The 27,914-nt window shown below is 37.4% G+C and overlaps 1 protein-coding gene across 7 annotated transcripts in view; it reads right to left on the reverse strand.

The window, feature by feature from the left end:
- The window catches only part of SGCG (sarcoglycan gamma), a 134,941-nt gene that overhangs the window by 23,071 nt on the left and 83,956 nt on the right, over window positions 1-27,914 (reverse strand). For all 7 annotated transcript variants that reach the window (XM_040583467.1, XM_040583466.1, XM_040583471.1 and 4 more), the window contains 3 exons: window positions 24,530-24,617; window positions 11,776-11,895; window positions 3,224-3,296 (listed from right to left, as the gene is read on the reverse strand). In XM_040583467.1, coding sequence (XP_040439401.1) covers window positions 3,224-3,296; window positions 11,776-11,895; window positions 24,530-24,617 — 281 coding nt within the window. The remainder of the gene's footprint in view (window positions 1-3,223; window positions 3,297-11,775; window positions 11,896-24,529; window positions 24,618-27,914) is intronic.

The raw sequence follows: 27,914 nt of genomic DNA on the forward strand, positions 1-27,914 counted from the left end.
GTGCGGAGGATATTTCCTGGATATATCCAAATTTTCCCATTGACGGTAAACATGTCATTGAGATGTTTGTCAGACACTGTTTTTAGGTCTCCACTAAGTCCTAAGTTTTAACAAATTTTGTAAATGGAAACCAGGTATCTTACTTAGATATAAGAACTCCAGGGAAGAAATTAAAAAGCAAGCAATGTTATTTTAAACCCAGAAAAGCTTCAATTTTGAAATGTAAATTTTTTTTTTGTTATAACTCTTTCTACCAGCTGGAAGTAGGTGCAAGACATCTCCTTTTCTTTACAGGTGAGTCATGAATTCAATCTATTAGACTGAAAAGGACTCTATATGCTTCCTTCAAATTACGGAATGAAAAGACCGTTACTGACCACAGTATAATTGCATTGCTCTGTCTCCATTACTTAGCTATAAAAAGATACGTTCTAACACACTTATCTGTTTCCAGAAAAGCAGTCTATCTTGAAATTCAGCATTTGGACAGGAAAGCCAGCAGAATGTGTAATTCAGAAGGCCATTTGTGTCAGCTTTGTTTGCAATCCTGCCCTAAATCTGAATGTCAGAGAATGAATGTGGCCTCTGTTCGTATGACACAAGCTGAAAAGTTATGAGCATTAACAGCTTTCCAGTCAGCTCCTTGAAACACGCAACTACATTTGAAGCGGATGGGTTTTCTTGAAGCAGTTTTCCCTATATTTAATGCTGCACACCATAATGCTTTATATCACATTCACCCAGCATATCACATTCCTATGGCACAGCACAACCACTGAAGGAAAAATAGAGGAAAAATAGCAGAAGATTAATAGATGGTGAAAGTGTGGAGATAAGGTTTGAGGTGAGCAAATAGGTTATATTACCTGTAACTGGGTACTTGCTACCTTAATCTGGAAATGAAGCATATTGAACTTCAAAATAAAAGAAATACTTAAAATTGCATTTTAAATTTTCATATTGAATTGCTTTTCAGTTGGTAGATTCCTGTATTTAACAGTATGAAATGAAACAGAATATTTATAAAGCATTACAAAATAGCTATTCATTGGTAAACTTGTCTGAGCTCCTTCATAACGGAATATGCATTAATTTTGTTTACCTTGACGTTTAAGATTACCCTTGGAAGTAACCTTTTTCCAGCACGAACTTTGTAAATTGGCCTTTTCTGCCTACATCTTAACTTTGCATCTGCACTGCAGACAAAAGCATTTACTTCCCGATCCTCCCCAGAAGCCCTCCATGAAATCACTGCCATCTCTGCTTTCAGACTTGACACTGATTATGGGTAGTAAAGACAGAAAAAACCCATATTAAAAACATTAAAGGAATGAGGCATTTTGAACTACTCTAGGTAAGAGCCTGCTAGGGCATGAGCGAGTGGCGCACACATCGCACAGCTTCATGCCCTGATATTCAGCATTTTTCTTCGGGTTAAGCTAACCCCGTTTCTAGTGCAGGTGTTTAGCAGCTCTGGGGTTTTTTGAAATACTAATGTCAGTTGCAATTGTCAGTGTTGATGTGGCCACACACACACTTCCTTGACATCGTAATAATTATTAGCCAACTTCTGTAAACTCTGGAAGAATCCGTACTCCCCACTGTTTTAAGTTAACTAAAGACAGAATTGAATGGGATTTTAGTAGTTACACCTGAGCTCTGCTAACACATAGCAACATTCTAGATCAAAATATGTGTTCATAGTTGACATGGTAAAAATCACTAAAGAGATAAGCCACAGGGTAAACTCATCCATGCAGGAGAGCTTTATGAATGCTGTGAATTAGTCTTAGTGTTTTCCTTCAAATGATACCCTATTTCAAAAACAGGTGAAAAATTTATAATAATGATAGATGTATGTAGTCTGAAAAACTGTAATTGTTTTTAAACAAGTGCAGGTAAGAACCTGACATACAACATAGCATGACAGATGTAGAACAAAACTTAAGTTTTAAGCCTATTAAAATGTTCTTAATTGATGATACATTTGAAGCAACGTAACCACCACTGAAAATAATTAATATGTATCCAATTAAAATTCGCAGAGACTGCCTTGACTTTGTAATTACAGAATTCAAAGTCTACTTTATCAAAATTGAGATAATCACAGGAAATGACAAATTTCTAACATAATGAATCCAATCTCTACAAAACCAGACAATCTGTTCAGTACAATGCAGAATCCTTACATATTGGTCAAAGTCTGTCACATCCAAATTCTATCACAGTAGAAGGAACATTTTTTTGAAAGTGGACATCAGCATGTAAAACCCAAGCTCATTCTGTCTTCAAATGCAAGCACAAGGTATCTTGCTGTAAGTAAATCTTGAATATCAAGGAGAAAATTAAAAGAAGCATCTTAATAGTCTCCCTCTCATTTGAATTTTCAAATCGAGAATGGCAGTCACCAGGATACAGTGTTCTTGATAGCTTTAATCATCATCCACTACTCTCTAATAGTTATCCCTACTGGAGAAGAAACACTAAGAAGAGAAGTTATGACAGAAAATAGCAAACTGCCAAAGTATGAAAGGACAGAAGTATAATTGTTAAAAAGATCCTGTTTCATTTCAAATTTTCCTTTGAACTGGCTTACAAAATGAAATATAACATGTTCATTAACAGAATGTAATTTGAGTTTATTACCTCATCATCACCAACATATAAACTGATTTGGAATACTCAAAATGGCATAGAATAATGCACAAAGAAATGGTATCCCAGAATTAAGGCTCTCCGAAACATACAAAGTAGTTTATAATGATTTTCTCAACTCAAACTGCTCTGTAGTCATACAGAGATTTGCACATTTCCAAATTTTTCTTATTAATCTGCTTCCTCAGATTGCAACTAGTTTCTAAAAATCTTAACTAATTATAGGCTGATGAGCTGCTGCAGACAAGGAACTACTATTGTAACACAGTAGAAAGTGTCATACTTAAGTTTTCAAAACTGAAAAATAGAAGTTTACAGAAAAACATGCCACAGTCTATTATGTGGCTTTAAATATTCACCATCAGCAATACATCATTCATAAGATTCAAAAATGCAGAGCAATGTATAATTTTTCCTGCAAAACAATAACTTGTCATGTAAAACTGAAAAAAAAAGTCATTAGTAGTTCTGTAAATGCTGTTGAAAATCCTGTGTTCAGAAAAATGTGAATATTTATCGCAAATAATGTTTACTTATTAGATTTATGTTTTTATGTATAAATTCTTACCTAAGCTGTTTAAAAGCTTCTGCTTTCACAAGCGGTGTTTCTACAGAGTGCTCAAAAAGTGCTCCTTCAGGGCCTGAAAAAAAAAAAAGAGAAATGCTATATTGTAAAAACTCAAATGTAAAAAAATTGCAACAGTGATTCATATGGCCACTTTGATACCAAAAATTGAAATAAGAAAACATACTAACAATAAGACAATTAAAATACAGCTACCATCCTATCACAATATTGACAGGTAATGTAGAAGTTCATGTATAAATTCTTAAAGTGAAATCTAAAAAGCCTGAAGACAAAGAAATTTTAAAATACATGGGACAACAAAATAAGTAAATAAGATTTTTACTATGTAACTTCCATTAGAGTTAATAGAGATAATTAAAATCCCACAAAACGTTTGCAAATATTACAGACCTAAATAATCATGTTTATTTTAGACTATTTTATACATAGCACAAATTCTGGCGTGTCACTTCATTAAAGATGCCCCCCTATTTTTAGGCAGACTTGCTGAATACAAAATGGTATTTATGCACATAAACCGGTAATGACTAAGGGATCAGATAGTTTATCTCTTGAAATAAAGGTAGTTTCATCCCAACAAGGAAGAAATAGTGGGCACCCAATTTCACCAGAAGCCTCCCTGTTGAACCTGAAAGCTCTCCAGGTACCTCCATTTCTGCTCTCCTGAGGACCGCAGTCATCACAGTGTCACCAGCTCAGTGACCACCTCCCACCCAAGCTTCACTAGGATCAGGCAACTAGCTGCATTAGTACAAAAGCCCATCAACAACCCAGATGGCTCAAAAAAGCAGCTAAACACCAGCTGCAGCAAGGGTGGAGTCTCTCACCTTCTGCTCATTGGCTTTGTGAAGGCACTCATCTACAGCTGGAGAGGCCTGAGGCTGAGTGGCTGCCTTAGAGGATTCACATATCTAAGCACTTTCCAGGTGGATATGTAGCAAGGCACTGTGTTTTAATTGTTAGGCTATTACTCAATGTGGCTATTCTGGCTGCTCTTTGAATTAAAAGAGAATGCAGTAACCCTCTGGAAAGAATTCAGGGCTGGAGAAAGCCTTAAGTCAGGGCTTTGGACTCCATCTAAAGAAACAAACTCTTAAGACACCTCTTGAGTGGCAGGCTGGTGAATCTGCATGCATGCATGCATGTGCATTCTTATTTAAATATTAATATTATCATAGGTAACATATTAAGTGCAAATATACATGTAAACAAAAGAAAACTGGGGTTTTTTTATGTTGTCTGGAAGACCTGATGAGATTGGGATGAAAAAGTGAAAGTACATGTAGAATCAGGCAGAGGGAAGGAAAGCCAAGGGGAAATGGATTATTAGAAAGTATGGTGCAGATGGTATAGATGTGGTATTAGATGTTATCACGTGTCACATAAAGGGAAAAAATAATAAAAATTAGTGGGGGCAACATGGTAAAAGAGACAAAAGTAAAATCAAGAGATACCATTAAAAATGAATACATTGCTGAGCCAACTGATAGGAAGATAGCCCTGAGGAGGAGGACTTGGGGATGTCGGTGGAGAGAAGCTCAACGTGAGCCAGCAATGTGCACCCACAGCCCAGAAAGCCAACCATGTCCTGGGCTGCACCAACAGCAGCCTGGCCAGCAGGTTGAGGGAGGGGATTCTCACCCTCTGTTCTCATGAGACCTGGAGTACTGCATTCAGCTCTGGAGCCCCTCGCACAGGAAGGACATGGACCTGTTGGAGTGAGTCCAGAGCAGGGCCACAAAGATGCTCAGAGGGCTGGAGCACCTCTCCTGTGAAGACAGGCTGAGAGAGTTGGGGTGGTTCAGCCTGGAGAAGAGAAGGCTCCAGGGACACCTTAGAGCAGCCTTCCAGCACCTAAAGGAGCCTACAGGGAAGCTGGAGAGGGACTTTTTACAGTGTAGTGATAGGACAAGGGCAAATGAGTTTAAACCAAAAGAGGGCAGATTTAGGTTAGATATCGGGAAGAAATTCTTTCCTGTGAGGGCAGTGAGGCCCTGGCACAGGTTGCCCAGAGCAGCTGTGGCTGCCCCATCCCTGGCAGTGCTCAAGGCCAGGCTGGATGGGGCTGTGAGCAGCCTGGTCTGGTGGGAGGTGTCCCTGCCCATGGCAGGGGGGGTGGGACTAGGCGATCTTGAAGGTCCCTTCCAACCCAAACCGTTCTGATTCTGTCACTTCATATGGGCTGGGGGAAAGCACTCAGGATGTCCTAAGCAAATATGAAATATGCTGCTTTTTGGGAAGAGCTCTAACTGAAATCATGATTCCTTAGAATGAAATCTCCTTAGCTTGGATTGAAGTGCACAGAATGTAAGAATTACCATACTAAATCCCTATGTCCAGGAAGCAGGGATTTCTAAGCTTCTGTTTAAATTTTATTTAGCTGTTGATATCCTCTTCATCAATTTAGATAGGTAAGTATTTCTGGAATCGGCTAACTGGCACAAATGTAACACTGGAAAATATAAAATTCATTAATTCAGACAGGACTTTAACCCTTATTCATTAGCATTAAGATTATTTTGCAAGATAAAACCTAATGTCTGGCCTGACATAGTTAATTATTCTCCTGTTCTTGTATTTGTGCCGGTGGGTGTTACTAGGTGGCAACCTTACACATTGGAGATGATGATAAAGCCCCAAACCTTAACGAATTAAATACGTTTGTCAGAAAATGCTGATTTGGTAGAACTAAGATATTTTACAGGGATAAGCTGACATGTCAAAATGCCTGACTTGTTTTACTTGCCAGCTAAAGGTGGCAATGAATTCACGTTTCACTCTGAGTGGAGACTTCTGACATTGCAGTCCTCTGAGAATATGTCACGATTCCTCACTGTACTTCATTCCACTACGTCCTACCTGATAATTCTTAGCTAAGCAAACATTTCACTGTTTTCTTTGCTCATATTTTCATCTTGGATTACAGTGAATAAGTTGTAATTTCAGTGAAATATATAGTGTCACAACACTATCTGTGCTAACAAAAGACTTATCTTGTCAGTAACTCTGAATGATCTCCAAACATATGATTTATCAGGGGAGATAGCCTGATCTTAATGTTTTCCAGTTGTAGCTCTGGGAAGTCTTTAGGTATGTCTGTGTTAGGAGGTAACATGACCTGAAAAGGGTGGATTTATACAGGTAATATACCTGGTGCTGAAGATCTGCTGCTCATACTATAGAGTTTTAGGGGATTTTACTTCGGACCAACTCCAGTCTCATCCTGTGGACTTCAGGCATATTTGCAGTTCTGATGAAATAAATGCATTCTTGCAGCCCGTTTCACAGTTCAGGCTCTTCCAAAAGGAATCCACTGTATTCACTCCCTGACTCCTCAATGGTATAAAACAGTGGGATGTGAGAACTGTCAGAACCAACAGATCTGCAGCACAAGTGCAGTCCTGACTGAACAAAATGCTGTTGGGGATGCACATTTTAGTTTGCTGATTGTGGAAGGCATTTTTCCCTCCCCTTATTTTGTCTTTCCTTTTTCTTACTCATGTATGCATCTCCTATACCAACATATGATCTATGGTGTGCTCTTCCACTTGAGTATGGTTTGGAATCCATTTCTTTTTCTGTTAGACAGTTGTTAAATTTTTTTCAGCAATTTTCAGTATTAGTTTAGCTGTACCGTGTCATAGGATGAGGTATAATGAAGATACAAGTGAATTCCCATTCTTAGATAAGCTGCATAGTTTCTTAAAATGCCAGCTGTATGAAACTGTATAGTTTGAAATTTCATGCCTTGCTACACTGCCACATATCCTTACACAGAATGACCGTGGTGGTAGAATTTGACTGTGTGCCAATTTCTTGATATCTAAATAACAGTATCACACAGTGAGGATCTTGGCGCAGTTTCTGGATGCAAGATCCATTTCCACCTTTTTTAAGGGCTATAGGAATAGCTGAGCATTTGATAACACTGCTGTTCTGGAGAGAAAGACTTATCCATTGTCACCTGGCTAAAGAAGGTCTCACCTGCTTCTTCCCGATCAGGTGGCCTGCAGTACACAACCACCACAACGTTGCCCATGTTGAGCCACTTTCTAATCCTGGCCTTATGCTTATGCTCTCCGCTGGCTCCTCATCTGTCCCCAGGCTAAGCACCATGCATTACCACTGCTCTCACACATAAAGGGCAATTTCCCCCTCACCTTTCCAGCCCATCCTTCTTGAAGAGCCTCTATTCCAGTAAACTATTTTGAGTGGCACATTTGTAAAGCACCTTACCTGTTTGCATGTTATAGTGTGTCATTACTGTAGATACAAGTCCTCAGGTTGAAAGCACTGAAACGGTCAGTGCATACTGGAGCAGCTCCAGGGAACCTAATGCTATAACACTGCTTTACTGCCATTAAAAATCTAGTCTTATGTTTGCATTTTTATAAATTTTCCTGCTATGTTTGTGTGTAAGACCCACATTTTTTATTTAGTCCACTTGCTATAAACCATATAGTTTCAATTATTAGAAAGATCAGGGAAGGAAATAATCACTTCCATTAATATCTCACAAAAGTAACATTAGTGGATACTCACAATATCATGAAATGGCATATCTAGCCATCAGAGCAATAATCAGAGTAATAAAAGGTAAGTGGAGCCTAGTAGTTTAACTACATGAACACAGTCTATTACCTGCTACTGCTAACAGAATAACAAATACTGACTTCAAAAGGGAAAGACATGTCTCAGACTCAGCTGGGTGAGTTCTGTCTCCACAATAGACACCACCAGCATGGGCAGACTCTGAAAAGCTCTACTCTGTGCTCTGCCCAATTTTTATATAATGCCTCTGTCACTTTTAGAAATTCATACAATCACTACAGCACCTTTTACACAGAAGTTCACATTTGGTGATAAAAAAATGAATAATGTTTGTTCGCATTTGAGATGTAGCTTGATAAGATTATAAAAGACATTATATGAACTATTTGTCTGTCTATGAAGGGGATGTGAGCTAATAAATCAGTTGCCTCTTCTAGTCCAATTTTTACATTTTTATCAAAGTCTGGACTTGTTGCATTAAAGATGACCAGATAGGCACTGAGAGATGTCAGAAAGAGAAGACTGGCAAAACTGATTGGAGGATGGAATATCTATACAAAGGGAGATTTGTGAGGCCTGCGTGCAATTATGGTTGCTGAAGCCTTGTTTGAAATAAAGCAGATCCTTGTTTTAGGGATTGGCTCCTGTCTCTTGGTCCTCAATGGCCATGATGGTCTAAGCACCACCGTGGCTCACAAACAAGGCAGAGAGAACAGAGAGACTAAACTCCCCAGAGAAGCCCAATTGTATTGCTAGCTCTCAGCATGTGAAAACCAACAGCACTGGAGTCAGCACTACAACGCAGCAATTACAGCATTTAAATTAAAAAATATCTTTCTGAATGGCTTTATAAAACAGCATTGTCACTGCAGCATTCCCTCCTTGCTGGAGGAGACTGAAGCCCATGCTTCGCAGTGATCATCTCTGGGGATCACACTCTGTCCTCTTCTTTTTGAAGGTAAACTGTCAAAGAGGATGAAATGAGAGAGCCAGAGGCAGAGCTTTGCTTTGCTGGTAGACATCAAAAGTGCTTGCTCCCAGCTGTCCCCTTAGACTAGGCACCTAACAGTTTGTATGGCATTGCAAGACCGCTGTCCTGGGAGGTGGGACTGCAGGATGGAAGTCTCCTGGGTCAAGAAGGGAATTCAGCCCAGGTCTCCCACCCCCTAAAACATACACCCTGCTCTGAAAGCAGGTTTTCCCAAGTAACAAGTGATAGGATGAGATGAAACAGCCTCAAGCTGTGCCAGAGGAGGTTTAGATTGGATACAAGGGAAAATTTCGTCACTGAAAATGCAGGAGGATTCTGTTTCCAGCCAGTGCTGTGACTTTACTCCTTCTGCCATGACGATATCGTCAGTTATAAAGTGACTGGCTCTCTGCCAGCCAATACACTATTACAAGGTGGGTTTCACTGTCACCAGGGCCGCCTGAATGTATAAAACCTTACCAGGACAAAATGCTGATGTTTGAAACCTCTGTAGTGGCATAACAGATGTCTGCAAAAGACATGTTACTGAAACAATATTAAAGAGGATGTAATTGGAGGACATGCTCCTTCAGGTAGCATTATTGTCATGAAGGGTTAAGCTAAGCTTCAGTTTCATACGCTTAAATTTAAATATCTATGATGTAGGTGTCACAGATGAGCTAGGGGCCCAATTTAGTTGCCTAATCATATGTACCTACTGTCATCTAAAATACCCTTGTACATCTTGTGGGGCCTCCGGCTGCCGTGATCAAAGGAAGCATCTCCTGTAGTACATAGAGTGGCATCGTGAGGTGTCTCACATACCCTGAGGTGTTTCAAACACTTCTGGATGCTTATGTTTTAGCATTTGAACTCAGCCACTATATTCAAGACAGATGAGCAAGCGACTGAGCTCATCCTAAAGCAGACAACGGCATTTGGTTGGCAGAAGAGCTCTCCACGTGCCAGCTCCAGGTGTCTCCTTCACGCTTGAGGCTGCACTGACTATGCTGACTGGAGGTTCAATTCAATTGTCTGAACATGGGCACCTAGACCTGTCCATGACCCCGTGGAGTATCTGAGACATTTCACTGATCATGGCTTTCCCCAGGCATTTGCTCTTTTTCGGAAAACAGGAAGATACTTCTGCTATTTTCTTCTACCACATGGGCGAGAAAATGTCTGACTGAAATCGTATGAGGTCGAACATTTCAAATTGTTGGAAAATGACAGTTCCTGAGGTGCTGGGTTGGATTAGCTTATTCTTACACCTTTTCATTATTCCTGAAATACCATAAATCACAGACATTTGCTCTCTGCTGTATTATATTTTAGTTCAAAACTGTTACGTTTTCTTACAAATCTTTACTGAGCTTTTCATAATTCACATAAATGAGGAGTAAAACCAAATAGTTCACTATATTGTACATAAAAAACTGCAAAATTTTATTTGTGTATATTAAGCCTGAGGTATTCTGTTTCTTATGGCATGAACTTTTCAAAATTTATTTCACATTGATCTTGTTCTCTATCTACAATGTTTAAAAAATTATCTCAGTATGCAAAGTATTACTAATTTATCCTTCATGCTAACAGTATCATATAAATCACAATTTTAATAAATTAATTTGAAGCAAAGTAGGCATGAATCTCCTCTCACTTATATTAATTTTACACTGAAATAACCTCATTGACTTTAATGGATTTGCTTTTGAACTGTACTAAATTGTGAAAAAGAAACAGGCAATGTGTCTTTCTACAATGTCTGCTAAAGTAAACTATTATCCTTGTAGTGTAAAGATTAATATTGGACGAGTCAGAATACATGCTTTAGCATAACAATTTCTACTCATGTATGAATGATTTTTACTTACTTTGAGCAGAGATAGACCTTTTCCAAATCAGTTAACAATTATGCAGTTTTTCATATCTTTGTTAAACATGCTTTTCTATTAAAGTTTAGCATCCCTTGGGCAAACAATAATTATTTGATATGGTTTCCTGGTTAAACAAAGTTGTAATTTCAATTAGGTTAAAAACTAAAAAACTTAAGATAAGACCCTCAGGCGTAAACAAAATTTATTAACACATTTATTATAACTTAACTTTGGCTTTGAAACACTAATTGTATAGTAACTACCACATTTGTAGTTTTGCACAGTGAAATTATATGAATATATCCATTCAAATTAAGACTTTGAGATTTCAGAGGACCAATAATTAGTTAAAGTTAAACATGAGAGTTGCAATCAGGTTAAAAATATTAAAAATGTAACTGAAAACAAGTTGCAGGATAATTTCAGTATTTCCTTTGATGGACTCTTCTGCTTAAAGAGGAATCACACCTTAATGTATCTGTTTTAATGCAACCTCACACCTGGAAAATGAAGGTTGAATTTATCAGGTTATATGAAACGAAATAGCTTTTCATGCAATAACTTCGACATCTTACTTCGTAAGTGAGTACTTTGGTGATTTGCAGAAACAGTCTAAGACAAACTTGTCTTTTGACAGATGACATTTTAAATATACTACAAATAACATCCTGTGACATATGTGCTACACACAGGAATACAGTGGCTTCCACTTTGAAAGATAAAACCATATCAAAATATCAGAGAATCTGAAACATTTTCACGAATAAAACTCAAAAGAACTCAAACTGGGATATATAGAATTTTTTTAGCCTCAGTTAACAGTGTGCACTGGAAACACTAAATAATACAGAAAAAAATGTGCTAGTACAGTTCCAGTCACTACTGGCTTTAAAATAAAAATACACATATATGGACATAGGTACATATTTATATCTATATAAATAATTATTATTTTGCTGTTAAAAGTTCTTACTGATTATTTATTGAAAAAGGTCAGAATATCTACAGTTTTCTATTTCCTAATGAGGTAAAACGAGAACATGTGTTCACATACAATGACATATTTAAAAATGCCATTTTAATTGTACTTTTCTTGTGGCTATTATTTGGACATTTCTAAAACTATTACAAACCTGTGACTCGAAGTTTATCTGTGCCAATTACAACCTCATTTTCATCCACCGTAAAAAGTGGCTTGCCATCCTTTGAGTTGATCTGAAATTGCTGACCGTGGAATTCTACCATTTTAGGACCTGCAAAGCACAGTAGAAGAACGGAATAATTACATCAGCTTCCTTCAGTTTTCTGAAACAATTGCTAATAATTTGAATTATGGTCTTAATAATTTAGTGACTCATTTAAGTACATTAGGCATCACAAAACCATGCAGATATTCTAAGGATAGTGGCCCTATAAGTACTGAAATTGGATATGTCTATTTACATGATCTAATTTGTTGTTCAAAACTGTGCCTGGAGAGTCATGCTTTCAAGTTGGGTTTCCAGGGAATTTACTAAAGCCCTCACGAATTGACTGAGACAAACATTCATGTTCTTGGTGTTGAAACTGCTAAGATTCTTTGATCTGTCTGAATCTATCTTTTTTTTTTTTTTTTTAAACATAGAAACTAATTATCAAAGTCTCTGCAGCATCCTCCCTTTTGATTAGGGAGTCTCAAATGCTTTAAAATTACAAACATCTCATACAAGAGCAGAACTCTCAGTTCCCTATAACAAATGATAGTTTAGCTCCACATATCTAACAAATGTTACTGATTATGTTCTTGGAATTTGTTTTCAAAAAGCTATGAGAATATTTGCAATCGGATCTGGTACTCCAAAAATTAAAATGATTGTGTGCAAGACAGTCTTTATATGCTACCAGATCCTAAATTCAGTAAAACATCCTGTTTTACAGTATTGGCTTGGTAAGCAGGCAGAAATCAAGCCCTTAATATTCCCCTTTCCAACAACCAGGTCAATTAAAAATTCACATCATGTAAGTTTGAATGTCTATTTGACAGGGTCATCATCTAAATCTATGTTCAAATTTAAAATTACAGAGAATAGTCAAAGCAGTTAATACTCCTTTTCAGCAACTTTTAATAAAGGTTATGCACTGACTGTGCATGGGACCCAGCGGCACTTGAGCTGCTTCCTTCCCAGTAAGAACCTGTCTTACCATGCCTACATCCCATAAATGTTAAACACATTCCAGGCAGTAATTCTCAACAGAAATAGGATTATATTTTTCTTTCCCATTAGATCTTATATTAAAATGGCATTAGGTGATGGATGATTGATACTGCCAAGAAATACATTCAGGTCTTTCCTAAAATCTGCATGGTAGCTAATGTGAGAGATGCATGCCATAACGTTCTATACAAATTCCTTATTGCTTCACTCAGCAGATGCAAAGTATTGCTTTAATTGCCCACCAAGTGCGGAAAGGGTTATAGAAGCCATAATGTCCTAAACTAGGACAACAATTCTAAGGCATAAAACCCAATATTGATTCTACTTGAAAAAGGTCAGGGCTGACCTCTGCAGTACATTATACTCTGTTGGACATGTGTACCCAGGTACAGCCTTACTGATCTCAAGCTGTCTCTCTCTAAAGCTCCTTTGAAATTAGAAGAGGGTAGATTTAGATTTGATACTAGGAAAAATTCCTTTCCTGTGAGGATGGTGAGGCCCTGGCACAGGTTGCCCAGAGCAGCTGTGGCTGCCCCATCCCTGGCAGTGCTCAAGGCCAGGCTGGATGGGGCTGTGAGCAGCCTGGTCTGGTGGGAGGTGTCCCTGCCCATGGCGGGGGGGTGGGACTAGGTGATCTTGAAGGTCCCTTCCAACCCAAACCATTCTGTGATTCTAAAATAGTGAGATGGCGGAAAACCAGAGAAAAATCTTAGACAGAGGAACAAGAAGCAGAACAGGATCTGTAGAAAAGTGCTCTGCCTGACTGAGCAGTAATTTTTAACATGCTAATGAACACATCTATACCAATAAATTAGAGAAGGCCAAAGCAGAGGAGACACAAGCACTGCCAATTTCTACTGATCCGGTTAGCATGTTCTCTGGCACTGTCTTGACCTGTGACCTCCCAGACAATGCCCCTGACCAGGGTCTGTTCCTCACAGACAGTGGGGATAAAGCTCTCCAGTTGTGGAGGGAAGTGGGTTTAGCTGAGAGCTGTGCCGCACCATCTGCCCCTGGGACAGGCTGCGGGTACAGGCCTGGTTTGGTTGCTGATGTAGACATAGCCTATCCCTACTTGCTGCATACTTTCCTATTTTAGATGTTTCTGGTCACCCTGTGAGTAACTCATTGAGGTGTTCAGCAATTTTTATTGCTTAAGAAAAGTTTGGTGCCTATTGCTCTTAACTCTTTTTTTTTTTTTTTTTTCCCCTGAGGAAGTATCAGGAGAATTTAAACATTGAATTTAAGCATGTAGAGGGCAGTTAGGCAGGATCTAAGATGCGTGTATTGTGAACTATATCCATTATAATTTAAAGCTAGACTTAAATAAGAAAAAAACTCTGCCAGCACTGAGAGCATTCAGTGTACATTATATACTTTCCAAAGGAGTCTCAACTGGTGGCTCTTAGAATCTAGAACTCATGGCCTTGCCCATGCTGAGTTTGCATCCAGATTTCTCTCCTGTTTGATCCTGGCCCTTACACATCTGAATAAATCTTCAAGAAGAATCTTCAGGTCCATAGTTTTCTCAAGACAAATGCCCCAGTAAAGTGGGACAAGGGCTGTCCTATAGACAATCTTCATTATCCAAGAATGGTATGGATAATAACTGATGTATTTTAAATCTTCAGAGAGAATGCTAGGGTAAACCAAACTTAAGTATATGTTTTATTCATGCTAGAGATGAGACATATCAGTATATGCGGAACAAACTTCAAAAAGCAATAATAGGCTTTTAAGAAATGGGAATAAATTTATATTACCAGAAGTAGCCATTAATTTCTCTTAGTTGTATTTCACAATACATGTGCACTAGCTATATAGCAATAACACTAATTGTATCGTGATCAAAGTGAGGTTAATTGTCAACTCATAAACAGCTGCCAAATTAAATATCTGAAACTTTAATCCCTTAATTCCTAAATGCAATTTGTTTACAGCCCTAGTATATTAACTACATGTAAGTCAACTGATACTATGCAATCATACTTGTTGATAAAATCCTACAAATAAAACTATAACATGACTGAACGCAGGTTATAGCATTTGATTGCTGCCAGGGGTGTCAGAGGAATTCTCAGGTCTATAGGCTATCCTTGCTAATCAGGCTGACCAATAATCGCGCATTGTTTCTTTACATTTCCTCCTTTAACACCTGCAGTTTAGAGTTGGTACATGACCATCACATCACAAACCTCTTGATACCAAGGATGCCACTTTAAATGATGAAAAATTGTTCCAAACCCGATTGATTTATTGCCTGCAAAACAGCACAATGCTAAAGTCTTCCTTTTTGTTTCTCCCCCTCAATCTTGACTCCCCTAGGGGTTTTCCAGGGAAGGAAAGTCTTTTGTTCAGTCAAACATTTAAATGAGTTCCCTGCTACTGCTACCTGACCTTTGAATTCCAGGCCAATATAGGACAAGATGGCAAAGAATCTTCCATCAAAAATAGGGCCTGCCATAAAATACATATCCACAAATGTTTAATGTCAATGAAATTGGTAACACGTAGGCAGGCTCTTCAAATCCAGTTAGTTCTGCCAAGTACTAAATACTTTTAGTTTGTCTTTAGATCTTTCAGAAGAAAAGGCTTTCCAACACAAAGTGACTTACTCAATTTCAGATCTTTTCTTTTCTTACTCTCTTCTGCTAGCCATTGTTTCTGATAACCTATGGCTGTCACCTACTCTGTATGTTCACTCTTCTCCTACCACATAGAATCAGTGAAATGTTGAATATAAGTAAAAATCCTGAGTGCTTTGGGGTATTGCTATGCAATTTCATTTTTTAGTTATTTTTATTCAATTAAAGCACCTAATTTAAAATAAGATCTCATTAAAAGTGTATTAAAAATGTAATACTCCTACAGATTCAGTTCTAGTTCCACGAGTAATAGAATACCAATAAATGTAAAGCCATTACTTTCAGAAGCATAAAAATAGCCAGATTTTCATATGGAATAGTATGGAAGTACTTGCTGATCTTTTATTAGAACGAATGCATTATTACAGAGAACATGAAGCACGCTGCATATATACATTTTATGTCCATATCACACATCTCTCATCACCTTGAAAAAACATCTCTAATACATTAATAGAAAACTTGCTGCTCCTGTTTCCTCTTTTTCTCTCAGCTCTCCTTTTATGCAATGGATGCAAAGATTATGTCCTCTCAGATCAAGGTAAAGATGCCTTACTGTCATCACTTCTTACACTTTTCTGTTCTCTATGGTTGAACCCAAGTCTAGAGATCTTTAAAAAATTGGTTTTGAATGATGGTTGCAAACACTGATCATGCAGACACTGGCAACCCAAACTAGTGTTAGGTATTTAGGTGGCAGTACTTCCTGCTCTCAGAGCAATTTACTAAATTAACTAGATTAATCTAAATTTACTAGATTAACTAAACATCTTTATTCATCTAGGTAATATCCTTATAAAATACTTAAATATAAATAAATAAACTGCTTAAATATTTCACTGTAAAATGGATTATTGCATGTAGAAACCATGGCAGGAATAGGAGATCATGCTTCTCAAGCAGTGAACTGACAAAAAGGCTATAGTGTCAACTTTTCTCTCAGGCCCAATGAATCCATAATCTGTTGCACGACAAATAACTTCAACAGGAAAGGGTGAAACAGTCCTCAGACATGTAAGGTGAAAGTAAGGCACCTCTGATAAGTCTGGCTTCATCTTGTCTCTAGCCCTCCAAGTAGCAGGCAGAAGTTAGGAGCCCCCTTTAACCTTCTGCAGGTTAAAACCCCACAAATTCTTCACCCTCTTATGCTTCACATGCTTTCACTTTCTGACCTTCCTAATGGCTCCCCGTTTGAGTCTCCTCATTTTGCTCATAGCTCTGTCACACCAAAGAGGACTTAAAACAGTATTGCAGATGCAGTCCCCCAGGAGTGGAAAGGTGCAGCTATTAGACCTCTCATTGCCACAAGGGTACACTGCAGATATATGTTCAAGTAGTCCACCAGGATGGAGGGTGTGTGTGTCTTCTTCTGCAGACCTGCTGCGAAAAAAGGTAGGGATCTAGCTCCTTTTGGGCCACTGAACTGCCTTCGGGAGTCTTGTTAGCTTTAAGAAGTACTGATACACTTGAAATGACTAGGATTTTAGATGTACTTAATTATCCAAATTCTATAATAGATTATAGTCACAATAAATTTTAGCTATTTTAAGCTAACCTTCACAAATTCATCTAGCCTTAACCAATGGCCAGGAATTCAATCTTCCTATTACTTTAAAGGAACGAAGTACAGGAACTGTCCTCACCTTTAGCTACCTTCAAATTATCATCCGATGACTTACGTTAATGATTACTATACCATACAAGCCAAAATATATTTAGGGTTGCAAATTTACTGAAGACCGTGAAAGTCAAGAAGGTAGTAAAATATTTAATAATTCCCCTTTCTTCACTTACTTTGAATTCCTTTCTCCCATTGAAATAAAGAGAGAATGGGGCTACTCAGATGAGTAATTGCTCTCTGATACGAGACAGGTATCCACTATCTAGTTCTTTCTCCAGATAAAAAATGATTTCCCAAACATTAGCCTTTCAGAGCTAAGCTCTGTAGACTTACATGCATATTGCTTTTCTCTGCTGGACACAGAAGAGAAGTGACAGCACAGGATTCAAATATGCTTGGCCAGGTTAAATTTCCCCTTAACTGTGACGCTGGAATATTTAAGCAAGCTGGCAATACACATAAACTACCTGATTAACTTTTAGAGGATGTTTAAAAGTCTGGCTAAAGTCAGCATTGCTGACCCTGAACATCATCACATATATCTTCACAAAGATTATCATATTTGGGGACAGGGTGTGTAAGTTTTGCTATGCTAAGTACCTTACTACACATGGTACATAGACATCAATGACTTTTTTTTTGCTGAAGAGGACACTTTTCATTTGAGTCTAAATATTAAACTGTAGCTGTAATGACTGAATTACATTTTTCATAAATAAGTTTTCATGGTGATATGCATAGCTAGCTTTAAATGTATATTGACTACTACTAACTTTTTTCTGCTGTTTGCTTCTTTTCAACATTATATCCATTCAAGTACACAATGGTCTCACAAAAGACTAATAGCATATGCATTTACTATAAACAGAAACACATCTGCCATGGATTAAAACAGGAAATCAGAAAAGTGGGTTGGTTAAGAACCCGTAGGATGTTTTAGCAGCCACCTGTGATTCTCTAAATATTGCCTGATCTGAGACAACTAAATTTTACTTTTAAATAAAACTAGCACATATGTCATGATAAGATCATATTCATTGGTACCGAAAAATTTTTAAACTTCTGGAAGTAAAATTCCTTACTTTAATCCCCTTGGAACAAATACTGTAAGTTCTTGATCATAGGAAGACTTAATCACCTCAAAAATACTTCAATGAAGTTTCTGATTTATCTTTTTGTTAATTACTCCTATGTTGTATCTTTCCTTCTTATAACCCAGCTGGACAGCAATTAAAATTGTGCAAATAATCATCTCCTGCCGTAGAAGGATCTTCAAGAAATATGTTCTGGCTTTTATCTTAAAGATAAGAAAGAATTTATTTGGACAAAAATGGAGTTTTTAACGAAAGCCTTCTGGGAAAAATAAAGAAGGAAAAGCTAAATCATTTTACAGTGTCATTAATTAAGTCAAGTTTATGCAACTGGCTTCAGGGTTTTCCCCGCAAGAATACCATCAAACTCTTCTTACATACATCACGCTTCATTAACACTGTTTTCTTCCTATTATGTCTCTGATGAAAAAATACCGTAACATGAAAAAAAATAATCAAAATGCTGATAAGAAAACCAGAAATGATCTGACATTGGAAAGCAGTAGTTTATAGATGGCAATTAATGCTAATGAAGCAATATATTAGGTAGTGACACTTATCTGTTTCCTTAGAATGTTGCTCCTGTTTGAAAAAAGAGGGGTGGGATAGCACAAATGCTCTCATTGTAACAGCTGTTCAGATTAATGTAATGGATATGAAAATAGTCTCTCGGCAGAATTCTGACTGTAATTCTGTTTTCAGACTGCATAAACCATTTTGACTTTTACCATATTCTCATGCTTTCTGAGTGGTGCCGATTTCATGTTTCAAAGTACAGAACAGCAATCTAAATAAATTCCCTCTAGCTTTAAAATACTTTGAAGTGAACCCCTGACCTGGAGCTACTGATATTACTGTTCCTTGATGTAAATGATTGAACTAGGAGGAAGACCAGCAGCCCACTGTACTGGAATCTGTTCTCACAGACCTTGCATGATTTTGGAAGCCTTTTTCCTTTGTGGTTTATTGTTTTTTCTTCTGAAAAAGCCATATTACAGGCAGGACTTAGGGTCTTCTGTAGGTTGAAGTCTCCTTACATGATCCTTGAAAAATGGACCTTCTCAAAAACTGGCCCTACTTTTCAGTAAATATAGTTGGCAACATGTTGCTTTTCACCCACTTAATATTCGGGAATGGAACAACACTGCAAAATTTGACTGGATTATATTAATCTGCTTGTAGGCTATATATGTAAGCATATATTTACTCAGGTGAAGCATCATTTACTGTTTGATACCAATGTTGCTCTTAAGTATGTGATCACTGATTATATCGTCTATATGTTTCTTTTATATATATTATCTATTTCTTATCATTCGTTACTGACAAAATTGAAAAATTTACACTAAGTTGCTCAGGGTGTAAATCAAAGGTGATACATTTCTTTTTTATTCTGCAACTGACCAAGGCTTTGACGTAGTTAGAACAGGAATCTTGGAGATAACAGTTAGCAGCTTTCTTCAATTGCTTTCTTGGATTTCTTGGATTATCAAGATTAGATTATCTAGATATTTCAGTTCTGAAGGTTGATGAGCAAGCTGTGATAATGACATCTGAATCTTATTCATGATTTTAAAGACAGGAGCTGTTCTATTGAAAATACTTACCATCTGTTCTGTAGACATCCTTGCCCTGCCTATAAGCATCGGTCTCCATGGCTTTCTTAATACCCTCTGACTCTCAGTTCTGTACCTTCCCACATCTGTGCCTTGCTTAGATTCCTTTCTTGCTATCTGTGGGCCAACATGATTTTTTTAAGTTCCATTTCTCCCAGAAGTATTTTCAAAGCAATCACATCCCCATGATCCCTTAACTAAAAGTCCCATTTGCTTTTTTGCTTTAAATTATTATTTTTTAATTATTTACTTGGTTTTAATATGCATTTCAGTGATATATGAGGTTTAAATGATTAATTTAAAGGGAAGTCAAACAAAATGTGCATCTGTCATCCAGAGGGATACCAAAGTAAAAAGAGTAGAGCACAGAATTAGTCTTTTTTTTTTTAGTTATGACCCCTATTATTTTGAAGGTATTCATTTCCTGGCAAGCTATTAAATGTATTTGCATTCAGTGAGGCTTCTGAAAGCAGTGTAATTATGGAACACTGTCCAAACCACAATGAAGCCTATAGTGTATATATATATATATATATATAACTCCTGCAAGAAGCATGTCACGCAGGTAAACTGAGTAGCATGTAGAAATTTTAAAACAAGAGTGCTCATGGTGGAAGTTGCTTGCATTTGATGTCATTTTACTATATCTGTGATTCATGAGGGAAACCTTTTTCATTTTTGCATAATATGTGCCTGTTGTCCTCCAGTGAGTACTTCATTGAAACTCCTCAAGTAAAGATTTGTTTCAGATCTCTCTTGTGAATTACTTCTATTAAAGACGGGGTATTTAAATCTGTCTTAGTAACATTAAAATATTTTAACAGGTCACTTAAATCCAATCTTCTATGAGTTAAAAGGTATTTTTGTTATGATCTTACAAGTGATACTGTATTATATTGTCATCTTTGGAATGATCCCAAACTTATCTATACAGCTCCTTCACAATGGCAACTACTCATATTTGTAAGATGAATAGAGTATTAAAACATAATTCCAGCACGCCGGCAACTGTGGAAGGCATTAATTCTTTAGCAAAGGCTTATGCATATGAAGTAAACCAGCCAGCCACCAATTTTTCACACTTCTTATATGGGAACATCATCTTATGCGCATGCATTTTATGACTGGCTAAGGACAATGGCTAAAAATACCGATGGTCATTTACTTTAATAGGCTATCACTTTACCCCAGCCACTGTTGTTTGACCATATATTTAGATATTAACAGAGTTCTTTATCAAGCTTTTACTGCTCTTTGAACACTTTTCTATCAGGCTAAAATTAGAATGATTTAATACTAGTAATATTTCATGTTAGTATTTACCATGGTACCAACTACACCAAACAGCACATAAGACCAATTATTAACTAATTCAATACATATAATTGCCAGTCAAAAAGATTAAACATCAAATATTTCAAATAACATGCAAATGCACTCTAGCACTTCATTTTGATGTAGTTTTGATTTTCCCAGACTCAAATCATTATTTCACCATCTTATCAATGTACTTCTTGTAGAGCAAGCCAGAATGCTGTCAGAGAACTTCACTGCCTCGATGTTAAATGTGAAGTGGCTTTGTACACTGAACTATTTTAAAAGATTTGAGATGCAGGTCTTCCAGTCTATATTCTGCTCTTTCCTACTGGTTTCCTCATATGCTGCCTAAGCTAGATACAGCCTCTCTGCACAGCCTGACAGCCTTTTGTCTGGACAACTCTTAAGTATTTGGCTTTCCCTTAGGAAAAGGTTGAAGAGGCTTGAGATGATAGGGTACAAAAACTACTGAACGACATGTTACTGGGAATAGAGCCAGGAAAGCCAGGTGATGAAAAGCAGAGAAATAGAATTAAATTACCAATAAGAAGGGAAAATATGAAATATGGGTGATACTTGCTATAAATGATTCACCAATGATGAGACAGTTCTCATCCAGCAGAATTCTACCTGCTAAACACCACAGTCCATATTCTACAACATTTCCATTGACCCTTCTCTGTCTATCAGGTCTTCACAAGTTTTCTTCAATCTAGATGCCTCTAGCCTTACAGAGCAGATGTTTTAAACTTTCTGTTTATTTAAGGCAGCACATGCCATCTCACTTTCTGTACAGATCTTTGTTAATGCTCTCAGAAGACTAAGGGTAACTGGGAAGGGAAAAAAAGAAAAGATGGTCTGAGATTTGTTGTTACTTTTGCCAGGCTTAATTTTCTTAAGGTAAGATCTATACCCATTGGCTGGCACAATAAGTAAAGCATCTTTCATTTCAGTAAAATATATCCTTTACACTGCTTCCAGCACTGAAGCTCTCTTTGTTAACAGGAAAGATACACTATGGGTGAGTATCTGAGACTGCTCATTTATGGACCTCAGTTACAGTACAGGTGCCAAAGTCCAAATGGGCCATATCACTCTTCAGTGCTGACATTTCCCCCCCCCCCCCCCCAAACATTCCCCCCCCCCCCCCCCCAACAAAGTTTCTTAATTGTTCATGCAGAAACATTGTCTGAGAAGCAATGCACCTTCCACCTGCCAAAGGTATGTTCTATTTCCAGCCTGAAATATGGAGGTGCCATATTTCCATAGGGACACAGTCCTTTAAGTGAATCATGACTATATTAAAATATGATGACAGAACGAGCAGCAGAAATCAGAGCAGCTTTTTTCACTTTCATGCAAAAGCACCCATTAACGATGGGGTGACTTGTCTGACAAGTGCCTAAACTGAATACAGGACCAAGTATTCATGAACATCTTTATAGCACACCTTTCCTATTAGCAGTTCTAGTTCATGCAGGCTGGACACAGCCTGTCAAACAATTCATCAGGCCTTTGGGCTACTGTGTAACATGATTTCACCTGTAAATTTCCCAGACTGGCAGGGATCAGGTTGGATAAATTAGGGTGGTGGTCCATGATTTGTTCTGTGGTCCGCTTTTCCCAAAGGACCTCCTGACAACTTCTTCTCATCAGGCAAGATGGACACATGACCACAGTGCAGATACACATCTGGTCCCACGATGGGTAACCACAAACACTATGTAGCAGTCAGAATCAACAGCATACATATTGTGTCACAGAAATTCTGACCATGTGATGTGTTTGGTTTGGTCATGTGGTTACTGTATAGTTAATTATTGCAAACTGATTTAATAACTTTACTAATAATATGAAACTGTACATTTCATACCTTAATTCTTACCAAAATTATACATGGATGCAACTATCATGTTTTCATAAATACTTAGGGGCACCTTCTTAAGAGGAATTATTCAGATCTTTATCAATAGATTGAATAAAAAAAAATAATTGAAAACATTTAAAGGCCAAATCGTGATTAACTGTATAATTATACATCTTAAGTGGAAAAGCAGGCTCCTTTGTAAGTTTTAAATTACATATTTTATCTGAAGTTTGTTTGAAAACAGTGAGGCTTGCAAAATGTTCAATAAATTGATATAATTCTTCAAACAGGAATTGCCACAGAAGTTACACAGTCTCATCAGCATGGAAAAGCTGCTCATGAATGCTCATCTGGGTCCCAGTCTAGTAAACTATTTAAGCATATCATGTTAGTCATACAGTTAAATAAGGAGAAATTTATGCTTTGCTGCATGAGGTTCTTAGAAGACACAAGTTAATTAATTGTTACATTTTCCTCCAAAGTCAATAAAAGTTGAAAAATATTAACAAAACTAAGAAAAATTCCATTGTGTCTGACCCATATTGTTGCAATTATTGCCTGAAAAATACGATTTAAAAAGTTAAGGTCTGCTCATTCTTGCTGCCAAGATCTATCACCAACACGTAGCTAGACCTATTGATTTAACTTAGTATACCAAGGTATCTTATTGCTACCAAATATAGTAAAACATGTATATTTCCAAGTTGTGAACTGGCATTTTCTTTTAGGACATCTGCTTCAATGTATTTCTCTCTGGAATACTAGGAAATTAAGAGAGACATAGCTGTATTCTCCTGTTGCATTTTCTTTCTATGATTTGTAACTACCAACAGACATTTACACAAGAAAGTAGCTTCTGCAGTGACCTTTCTTGCATAACTGCAATAAAGAAGTGCTTCAAATACTTGAATTTGAATCTTCACCTATATCCTATGAAGACAGCCTAAGAAAGTTGGGGTGCTTCAGCACGGAGAACAGAAAGCTCCAGGGACACCTCAGAGCAGCCTTCCAGCACCTAAAGGGAGCCTACAGGAAAGCTGGAGAGGGACTTTTTACAAGGGCATGTAGCAATAGGAGAAGAGGGAATGGCTTTAAACTGAAAGAGGGCAGATTTGGATTAGGTATCAGGAAGAAATTCTTTCCTGTGAGGGTGGTGAGACACTGGCCCAGGTTGCCCAGAGCAGCTGTGGCTGCCCCATCCCTGGCAGTGCTCAAGGCCAGGCTGGATGGGGCTGTGAGCAGCCTGGTCTGGTGGGAGGTGTCCTGCCCATGGCAGGGGGGTTGGGACTAGGTGATCTTGAAGGTCCCTTCCAACCCAAACCGTTCTATGATTCTATGATTTACAGAATTAATGCTTAACTGAGAAATTGAAAAGATACTGTTGGCGTTTACTGAGTGGCAGCTAGACTTTTCAAGTATTACCATAATAGTAAAAAATAATCACATATTTAGTGCTTTATTTCTTCAAAGTGCCTTTCAAATATTCATTACAATGTTTCCAAAACAGTGAAAAAGGAAAAATCATTTAGACCTACCGACATTTAATCTGCCTGTGACTTCCCCATTTGAATTGCGAGCATTCACAGTCACATTGTGAGTAGACTGGAGAAGCAGTGATGAGTCCTGAAGTATGGAGAAAGAAAAAAAAAAAAAAAAGAAAGAGTAGATTCAGCAGAATAATTAGAAATGTTAACAATTTTCAAAATTTAGTCTAGTTATTACATTAAACTCAGTCACTGAAAGAGCTTTGCAGCTACAAAACCATACACAGGTGTTACCAAATAATCTGGGCATATATTTTTGATTACTTTCACTATATGAGATTTAAAAGAAGAAAAAAGTTATAAAGAATACTTCAGGTGAACAAAATCTGTGTTACTGGCCCAATGAACATGGTTGCTAACATTTTATCTTTTGGAAAAAAAAGCTTAAGTACTAGATTTACTACATTTCAATAGATAATCAAGACTCCTACAGGACAGCCATTTAACTGAAGTGTGAGTACCCCAGTCTGCAAACTTATACTGTCTTATTAACTTGGTGAGAAACATGCATATGCATTCTGCTTCCTCAGTGGTCCATGCAGCCTGTAAGCTTTGGCTTGATTTTGGCACCTAGCACTGACTCTCCTGGTAAGGAAACTCACAGTGGGTGATGGAAAAAGTGGCAGGTTGGCTAGCTCAAAGCTGACTGTAATAGATGACAGTACAGATAAGAGTGTCAGTCTAAATTATAAATTAAATCATCTCCTTGTCCACCACTCAGAAAGATGACAGAAGTCTATCAGCAGATTGAACAGCATCACCTGCGTGTCCACATCCCTGCATCATGATTTGAGCCTAATACACCCTATGCTGTTCCATATCTGGTGTCCCAGTATACAAAATCACATCTGAAGGTCACAAAGCAATGGCACTCATGCTCAGTTTAACTCTCCTCACAAGCTGCATCACAGCTGGGACATTTGCAGAGCAATCAGCCTCATGCCTATCCATCATTGTGTGCTACTTATGGAAGCTAGAGCATGCCAAGCAGGTGTAATTGGTATCTTTATTCATCCCTACCACACCACACCACAATCCAGACTAGCTATGGTAGGCAATTCAAACTTTCATGTCATTCTTAAGACTGCAGCCAGTGCGGAATTACTTTACCAAAACATCCCCTTGTGTTAACTCATGGCTTGGTGTTGTGCTTGTTGAACTACTCCCATAATTTCCATAACTTATTCCCAAATGTTCCACTCATACTCTACACTTCAGGCCCGTTGGAGCCTCATCAACCTTCTCCTTGTCTTGACGAGCAGACAAGTAATTGTTTTGAAAGACCCTGCTGCCCACTGTGCCCCATCAGACTAGGCATGGACAATTAGTATGAACTGGAAAAAGAAGGTCAACAAAGATCAGGTAAATATATTACGTTTAAGTACATGTGCTAAATGACACACAAATCTGGGCATTTTTGTTACACTTATTTGACAGCTGCTGGTTGATTTAAAAAATATGTTAGTAATTTGTAGTATCAAAAGTAAGTGTAAATCAACTGTTTTCTAGACCTGTGGCTTCCACACGTGTATTGTTGACTAATTAGAATCTAGTAACACATTGACAAATGCTCATCTTTTATCTTTCTATGAATATCTATTAGCTAAGATGCAGCGGTGTTGCCCACAACTCTTGTGTCGGGCTCATAATGAAGCCATAAACTTGTAATAGGCTCCAGAGATGATGCACAGCAAGTAGATTTTCTGCTACATACTTTCTTAGCACTTTGGAGAACTCATTAGGTGAGAAAAGCTGTTAGGATACTGCAAGGAGAAAACTATTAAGGCAAGGGAGAAAGCTGATATGATAGCTGTGAGTGGCCCAATTCTCTAACAAACAAATTTGGAAAAAGAAATCATAACAAATAAGCAACTTTATGAGAACAAATATAAAGATGGCACTCAGGAGATCAAGCTATAGCCAATTAAGCCTCCAGAGAGTTCAAATATTTTAAAAAGCAAGCAAACATACAAACAAAACCCGTCTAATAAATTATCAGTTCATAGGGGGCAGAGACATGCCATAGCCTGAAGGCTCTAATTAATGCATCCTACTAATGATCATGATGGGTCATTAAACAGCTAAGCTTATATTAGATACTGCCACACCTCTTTTATCCTATACTGTACTAAATGTATTAAGAGCTGGAAGGAATATTAAAAGAGCACGAACGGTAGTTTAACATTGCATAACGATTTTTGGGGGTAGAGGGAGTTCTTCAGTATTAGCTATTCTGGTCTTAAAAAGTTACATGTCTTATTGGATAAACACCCTCAAGGGAAATTCATTTAAGCACATAAATAGTTCTCCCACTGCCTATGAGGCAGAAGAGAATACAGCGTAAGAAATAAAATGGAAATATAGATTTACTAATGGAATTTCACCCTCTAAGTAAGAGCTGTTCTGCTACTGGAAATACCTGTTGCAGAAAGAAAAAGAAAGGCTTAATAGACATAAAATATGTTGGCATTGCTTAAATTTCAGTAATCGAGCATTTTAACAACCTCATTCTGATAAATCTATCTATATTTTCTCTTGCTATAGTGATACAAACACCAACTTTTCCCCTAGGTTCAGAAAAGTCTCATAGCTGGCTATCTCTTCTTGTTGAGGAAGATTGTATGCTTGAAGTAATGAAAGAGCCATATTTGGCTTTCACTATCATTGAATACTTTATTCAGTGAAACGTCCCACTGGTTGATGACAATGTTCCTAAAACATGGCTTTATTTTGTGAGCATTTGGATTACAGATGATAGTTTTGAAAAATACTCATTTTGTTGGCCAGAAACAAATATTGCTCTACAAAAAAATTTACTGGAACAAGTTTCAGAGTTCACCTGGATATTTAAAAACCAATGCAGATTCTTTCTTCCTTCGTCTAAACCCAGTACTTCAATAAAAATTTTTCATACCATTTCCATTCTCAGTGCCATTTTAAAGTCAACCTGCTTGATATTTTCTTTGACCAAGTATGTTATTCCTATCTCAATAATAACAAAATTCTCTGCCTATGTAAAAAAGATTAAATCCTAAATCTTTTAATTTAGTCTTGCAGACTTTATATACATAAGTATATAAAGATATCATGTATTTAATATTGTTGCCCTAAAAGTGACAAAACCTGAACTTATTAGAGAAATTGTAACTTTTCCAATAGGATCCACTAGTTTTAGAAATACTGAAACCAATCTGTAATGGATGAACAAACAAAACAATCAGTTTCACAGGGAAGCCTGCATCAAAAAATAATCTCGCTAAAAATAATTTTTAAATTCTTACATACTCTTAAAATTTCAGCATTACTTACACACACTGACCTTTGTAACTCCTTTTTGAGCTACTTTTTATCATATGCCTAGGAGAAAAATGTTAAT

This window comes from Falco naumanni, chromosome 2 (genome assembly GCF_017639655.2).
Source record: "Falco naumanni isolate bFalNau1 chromosome 2, bFalNau1.pat, whole genome shotgun sequence".
Taxonomy (NCBI): domain Eukaryota; kingdom Metazoa; phylum Chordata; class Aves; order Falconiformes; family Falconidae; genus Falco; species Falco naumanni.